A 7,186-nucleotide genomic window follows, 5' to 3' on the forward strand; every position below is an offset into this window, starting at 1 on the left:
GTACCACGGCAGGGCTGGCGGCCCGATGGCGACGGTCGGCGGCAGGGGCGGCGGCGGCCCGTAGGGGCTGGCCAGGTACAGCCGGATCCCCTGGACGGCTGTGACGAGGTCGTTGAGGACCCCGGTGATCTCTTCCGGGGTGTAGGCGGCGGCCGGTGGTGCGGTGGCGGCGCCGGAGGATGCGACCAGCGGCGCGGACGGGGAGGGCAGCGGTGCGGTGTAGATGTCCAGCGGCGCGGTGGTGACGGTCGGCAGCGGAAGCGACGGGGTGGGCGGCGGCGAAGACATGATCGGAACTAAGCTATCTGATACCAAATTGTTATGGCGCTGCTAGAAGGAGGGCGCGAGAGGGCCGGCCGGGGGTCTTTTTGCCCACGGCCGGGCAAGAGGGAAGGGATTTCCTTCTTAATTCTTGCTTTGATTAGATTGATACATCATCTCTCTTTATATAGAGAGGTTTACTTGACTCCCAAGCAAGGCTTACTTGACCCCTAAGCAAGTGACCCTTATCTCTAATTAACCCTAAGACTAACGGGCCCATTAGGCCCATTACATACTCTTAACACTAAATTGTTATGGCACTTCTAGAAGGAGGGCGCGAGAGGGCCGGCCGGGGGCCTTTTTTGCCCACGGTCGGGCAAGAGGGAAGGGTTTTCCTTCTTAATTCTTGCTTGATTAGATTGATACATCTCCTCTCTTTATATAGAGAGGTTTACTTGACTCCCAAGCAAGGCTTACATGACCCCTAAGCAAGCAACCCTTATCTTTAATTAACCCTAAGACTAATGCCCATTACGTACTCTAACACTACACCCCACCTGGACATGCAGCTTGTCCTCGAGCTGCAGCCTAACCAACTTATAACCATGACTCGATGCAACACAAACCTAACACCTAAAAAACAAGCCTTTTACATCTCGGCTTGTTTTATGACTCTCAACCTGAAATGGACCGGACTCCTCAACAAAAAGTGGACACCATCCGCACGTTGGACGTGCACGTGTACAGCCACCTGGATCCCATGGACACCACCTGGACCAAAGGAGTGCATGTGTATGGCCACCTGGAAGTGGTTGCAAGAGCGACCAGTAGAGGCGCCCTTGCGGCGGCCGGCGGCGGAAAGCAGTGGTGCTACGCGGTGCGCTCCTGTCGGTGACACCCTGCCTTCTCCCCGATGGATGGCTGTTGGTCTGCACGGCACGGGGAAGAGTGGAGGGCTTGCGATGGAGAATGACGAGGAGGGATGCGCCCCCCCAACCGCCGATGTCGCAGACTTTGAGGTCGCTGCCCGCGGGGAAAACCGCATGCCCAAGATCCCCGACGCAGCGGACGAGATCGAGGTCCTTTGCGCAGCGAAGGGCAACTTGGAGGAGCGGCAGCTGCAGACCACGCATCTCCCGCACACGCCGACGCGCTAGGAGGCCGCCTGCAGCAGCCTGCAGCCTCACCGCCGTCGACACGTGGCGGGTAGCGATCCAAGACGGAAGCGGTGACGGCGACGGCGACGGCAGGGACTTGATCTGCTAGATGTGGACACCTTGAGATGGCGGCGGCGCTGATGGGAACGAGGTCGTCGCACTCCCGTCGTAGGGCATCCCATACTGGACGGCGGAGCTGACCGGCGGTGGCTGCTGCAGCTGCAGCGGCTCCTGCGGTGCCGCGCCAGACACGGCGGAGGCTGCCAGGAGCGGCGGCTGCCACTGCAGCCAGGGCTGGGCGGGGGTGGCGATGGATGGTAGCTGCAGCGGCCAGGCGAGCGCGGCGAAGGCCGCCTGGTGCGGCCCGTAGGACCCGGCCAAGAACAGGTGGATCTCCTGGACCTCCTGGGTTAGGTCCCGCAGCACCCCGGACACCTCCTCCCAGGTGAGGACGGCGCTGCTAGAAGGAGGGCGCGAGAGGGCCGGCCGGGGGTCTTTTTGCCCACGACCGGGCAAGAGGGAAGGGATTTCCTTCTTAATTCTTGCTTGATTAGATTGACACATCTCCTCTCTTTATATAGAGAGGTTTACTTGACTCCCAAGCAAGGCTTACTTGACCCCTAAGCAAGCGACCCTTATCTCTAATTAACCCTAAGACTAACGGGCCCATTAGGCCCATTACATACTCTAACACTAATACCACTGTCGTCTTTGGCCACATATTGATGCTTCATATGACATTGGCATCACACCGCCGGGCGTGCACTCCCCTCAACTACTCTTATAGGATTGCTGGCCTTAGCAAGGAGTGCTTTGTATTTCTTCTCTGGACACTCGGAAGCACAATGCCCAAAGTCATCATAGTTGTCATTGTACCTATCTTTGTGGGCTACACCGCGTCCACGACCATGACCTCATCCTTGTGACAAGTCGTGCCCTCTTGTCATGAGAAGTTGCTCTTCCACACCTCTCGTCTTTAGCCCCTTGATAAGCTCTTCATAGGCCTTGAGTCGAGTGACCCAATATCCTCCATGGCCATCTTGTTGACATCACTAAATAGCGCAATTGATGAAGCAAAATGGATGAATTTGTTGGAGACAGCTCGCAACTTCTTCACAACATATTTCTCCTCCATCGTGTTTCCAAGCTCATGCATATGCCCCACAAGCATCGTGAATTTCGCAGCAAAGTCATTCTCAGGCTCTCCATCAGCCAGCTTGAGGCTATTAAACTCTGGGCGCAAGTGATAGATCCTTGCCTCTTGGACGAGCTCGACGCCCACATGCATGGATTTGTAGCCTGTGCACACATCAGAAGTGGTATCCTCTGCAACACGTAAAGGCCAGCTCCTCCTTGCTCTCATCAACCTCCTTTGGATGAGCTGTCATGATCAACCACACCCCCCTCCACCATTTGCTCGCAGGAGGTACTTCATCATCATCTTCCATACTGCGTAGTTCGTCCTTGTTAGCTGCGGGAACGGAATCCTCCCTGCTGCTGCTGTCGCCAGGTTGCGTAAGCCACTAGTCACCATGGCTCCACTCGGTGCAGTGTCACGTGTCATCGTCTTTGTCATCACCTATCTCTGTTACCAATTGTTTGAGTTTGAATCACTCAATTGCTCTCTTCCCTGGGATCTTCACACGCTCTCAAACACACGCACACAACACTAGCAATGAAACTTAGCTGAATCACTCAGCCTCTCTCTCTCTCTCTCTCTCTCTGTGCTTGTGTGTGTGTGTGTGTGCGCGTGTGTTGTGTTTCTCACAACATTCACAAGTACACAAGCTGTTTTGGTGGCTTGCTGCCTCACAAGGCCAAAATCTTCTATCTTTCGATGCACTGCAAGCTTGATATTACACAAGATGCACCCCCCTATTTCTAGGAGTTCGAGGTCTCTGCTATAGTCCCTGGTGCTACAGTAGGTCGGCAGTACAGTATGTTGGTGCTACAGTACACATCAAGTTATTTCTGGACACTAAAACTATCTGTTACAAGCTCAATGCACATGTCATGTTCTAGGTGTTTAATGGCTGTTTTGTCTAGACAATTCCTAGGGTACTGCCTCCGCAGACTGTTGATATTTTGGTTGTAACCCATCCTATACTACTATCCTATCATTGTTAGCTTATGCAGCACTTCCGCTTCTACCTGTTGTGGCCATGTCATTTTTGTGACTGCTACTGAAGATTACCGCCTCCATTGCATGAGGCTGAACTGCCCCAGTTGCAGAAGCGTCGGGTGAGACAGCAAGAGGGTGCCACACTCGTAACATTGTCGTCATCAAAGTCATCCACCTCGATGTCGAATTGCTGCGTGCAGCGGTGACCATATGCATACTGCTTATCGCAGTTTGCACAAATATGTTGTTGGCCACTACAGTTGCTAGACACCTCATTACTGCTGCTGAAGGTGTTCCCTCTTTCTTCACTGTAGTTGAAGCCATGGTGGTCATGGGACAAACCCATAGGCTAGCAATTGATGGCAAAGCAGTAGTTGGCTCTGATACTAGCCCCTTCGCAGCGCTCCTTATCGCTTCATAAGTTAAGTTTATGTGGGTAAATTGTGTGTGGATAATTTTTTTTAAGTTTGTATTATCCTGCCCATACCTGAATTCTTTGGGTGTTATTTCATACTCATACCTACCTAAATAGTTTGTGTATGGATTTGAATAGGCAGTTGTTACCCATTTGCAGGCCTTTAAATATGTGCTGCACAACGCAAGTTCCTTATAGTATTCATTTATCAATTGCATATTAACTAACAACAGCAATATAATATCGTTGGTGAAGCTCAGCTGGAGCCAGCATCTTGGGACGATATGACATGTGAAATGATGCAGATTTTCTCCTTAAAGTTAGCTAAATCTCCTATCAACAGTGGCTCAATGCAGTTATATGGATACATCGCGGCACGAGATGAATATGATTTAAGGCTTAATTATCTTTTCAATCGTAGCAGAGAAGATCCCATCGTCGTGCAACAGGTGAATATCAATACTTTTGCTGCAGCCATTGTACATTGCATCCAGAGAATAATGAGATCGAAACTGATGTACTCCCTTTTCCCAAAGTCAAGGCATGCTTGACTTTTCACTATCTTTGATTCTGACTTTGACCGGTAATTTCTACCAACATACATGGAATGGACATACTTGGATGGCATCTTGCATTCATCTTAAACGTTATTTTTATGCCATATGTCCTTACACTAACTTCACAGACATATTATAAGCAAAAATCTTAGTCAATCTCGTACATTGAAGACTGTAAAAATCAAGTGCGCCATACATTTCAGGGAGGGAGTACTTCTGATGGCATACTACAAACTCCTAATCGTCTTCCAGTAATAGATGCTTGGATAGTGTTGTAATACATGGGGTAAAAGTAACAGACAGATTATTGTGTTGGTGGTCATAACGGTGGGCGTACCGGGCAGCTTAAGGTTTCGTTGTGCTATTGCTGTTACTGTGCCTGGAGCGGCCCAGTTTCACCCCTTCAAAATAGCCTTTGACTTGAAGAATTAGTCTGTTCATGCTGGCGTCCATTGCATGGCAGACTCGCAGGTCATAACTGCAGGTTGTCGCTGCTGAGTTGCCTTCAGGAAGATGAGTCGACGCGTGGCTGCTACCTTGTAGGGTTTGCAATTGCAAACTACAGGAGTGGCCGAGAGATCGCCAGCCATGGGCGATGAATGTTCAGATGAGTAGCCCTAGGCCCTAGCGCCTTGGGCTCGGACATGGCAGCATTTACTTGGGCCTTGGGGAGTTACGGAGTTAGGTGGTTTGGCCCATAGAGGTTGTTACTTCGGATAAATTGAGTAACCTCACCGTAGGACCGAGATGACCCATATTATACCAGGTCTACCATAATGCAACCGAAGAACCGAAGACCAGATTAACTTGTTATGCCCACCCTATTCATACCCTGCAATCCTAGATCCTCTGGATTGCCCATATTAGCTAAATTATATTTCATATAAGTTAGTGCCTCATGGACCTGCCTTTTGCTGATGCGCCGAGCACCACCACGTAAACCGATTATGTCTAATAACCTAATGGATATTTTAGACCTGAAAGTGCGTTTTGATTTTACTATGGTCTGTTTAGTGAACTTATTCGAAGTATTGGAAGCAACAATGTCCTGGTAAGAATGGACAATGTCACCGTGGTGGAAGCTTTGAGGCACAACGAAGGTCATTCTACGGAGGCAGCTCCTCTCCTCGAGTGCTGCAGAATGTTACTTAGAGAAATCGAGTAGGTTTCTATTGAGCATTGTAATAGAGTCGAATGTAGTTGCTCATGAGCTAGCAAAGTGGGGTCGTGCAAACAATCCATCCTTGTGGGTAGATGCACCCCCTGATTTTATTTCTATATTTTTAGCGGATGATGTAAGCGTTATTTAAAGTTAATAAAGCAAGCCATGAAGGCCTTCCTGTATAAAAAAAAAGTTTTGAGTTTGTGTGTAAAACTCCTAATTTGCTTGTTTTTTTCTATTTGTTGGCATCATTTGCAAGATAAGTATTAGCTTTGGTTTTTTTGTTATATGAAGTACTAACAGCAATAGTTTTACAGGGTTCTCTCATTCAAATGACCGGACCTAAGAGAGGCATTGCATTTCACTGTGATGTTCTACTTGAGTTTGACATGAGAATCAAGAACGGAGAAAACAAAGGAGATGACACACAGTTGATTGATGGAATGTCGGAATTTCGTGGACTATTAATGCCATGGGAACCAACTGAAATTCCCATTAATGGTAATTGTGCTACAGTTGAGATGTCTGCTGCACTTGTGAGTAATGCAATTGCGGCCACTGTAGAAGTTATCATATCAGAAGCACATGGTGATTTTGATCTATCCCTCAGTTCCATTGTTTCTGTTGTGGAGGAACATGAATTTCAGCTTTTTCATGGCTCCGCTGGCGACTGGTGTGGTGCAAGGAGGTTTGTGATTGCTGTCACAGTAAATACTATGTTGCATTTGAAGTTCATGCTTGGTCACAGATGCTCCAACGGTAACATTGAAGACACTTGTTCCTTCAAAGCCAAGCTAAACGGACACGCCATCCATCAAACAAATTTTGAGGCTGCTTCTATCTTGACGAAGGTGACATGGGCGGCATGGCCTCATGAAATGTTTCGTTGACTAGATACTGATTGTCTTTGTGTTGGAATCGGGTACTGTTATACCTGATTCCTATTTCAATAAGTGGACTATTTTCTAGTAAGTTTGTTTTATGCTTCGTTATATTCACATCAGATATTGATCCGAGAGGCATTACGCATGACAAATGTGTAACATCAAACCTGATTCCTTGAAGTTTTGGTCAATGTGCGCATGACGAATGCAGGGTTTAACTCTTAGAAATTGTTTATGTCAGCAAAGATTTAATTGAAATTTAAAATTTAAAATGTTTTATAGCTCAAACTGTTGTTTCGATTCAAAAATCATTTTCACATACCGTCAATCATTTTCACATATAGTCATGATTAGACCTTCGAAACTAGAGCCCAGGATGGTATGTTTTAATGATTTTTTTGGATAAAAAGTTACCATGCCTAAACTGCACAAGTTATTAACTTGTTCACTTGATTCTGTAAGAGTTGTTCATATTGTTTATATATCTATTGGGGTCTAGCAGCTACATCTTTGCACGTAAGAAAATGCCTCCTTATTACGGGAAAAAAGAAATGTATTCCTCCCTTGATAGGACCCATCATTTATATCTTCGCACGCAAGGAGGCTGACATGTGGGTCAATATCTCGA

At 47.9% G+C, this 7,186-nt stretch overlaps 1 protein-coding gene across 1 annotated transcript in view; it reads left to right on the forward strand.

Annotated features, from left to right (window-relative positions):
- LOC119336852 overlaps window positions 1-6,780 on the forward strand; it is a 12,299-nt gene extending 5,519 nt beyond the window's left edge. Inside the window, exons 3-4 of the mRNA XM_037608936.1 lie at window positions 4,211-4,404; window positions 5,992-6,780. Of these exons, the coding sequence (XP_037464833.1) occupies window positions 4,211-4,404; window positions 5,992-6,564 (767 nt within the window). The 3' untranslated portion in view covers window positions 6,565-6,780. The remainder of the gene's footprint in view (window positions 1-4,210; window positions 4,405-5,991) is intronic.
- The last annotated feature ends 406 nt before the right edge of the window (window positions 6,781-7,186 follow it).

This window comes from Triticum dicoccoides, chromosome 7B (assembly GCF_002162155.2).
Source record: "Triticum dicoccoides isolate Atlit2015 ecotype Zavitan chromosome 7B, WEW_v2.0, whole genome shotgun sequence".
NCBI lineage: Eukaryota > Viridiplantae > Streptophyta > Magnoliopsida > Poales > Poaceae > Triticum > Triticum dicoccoides.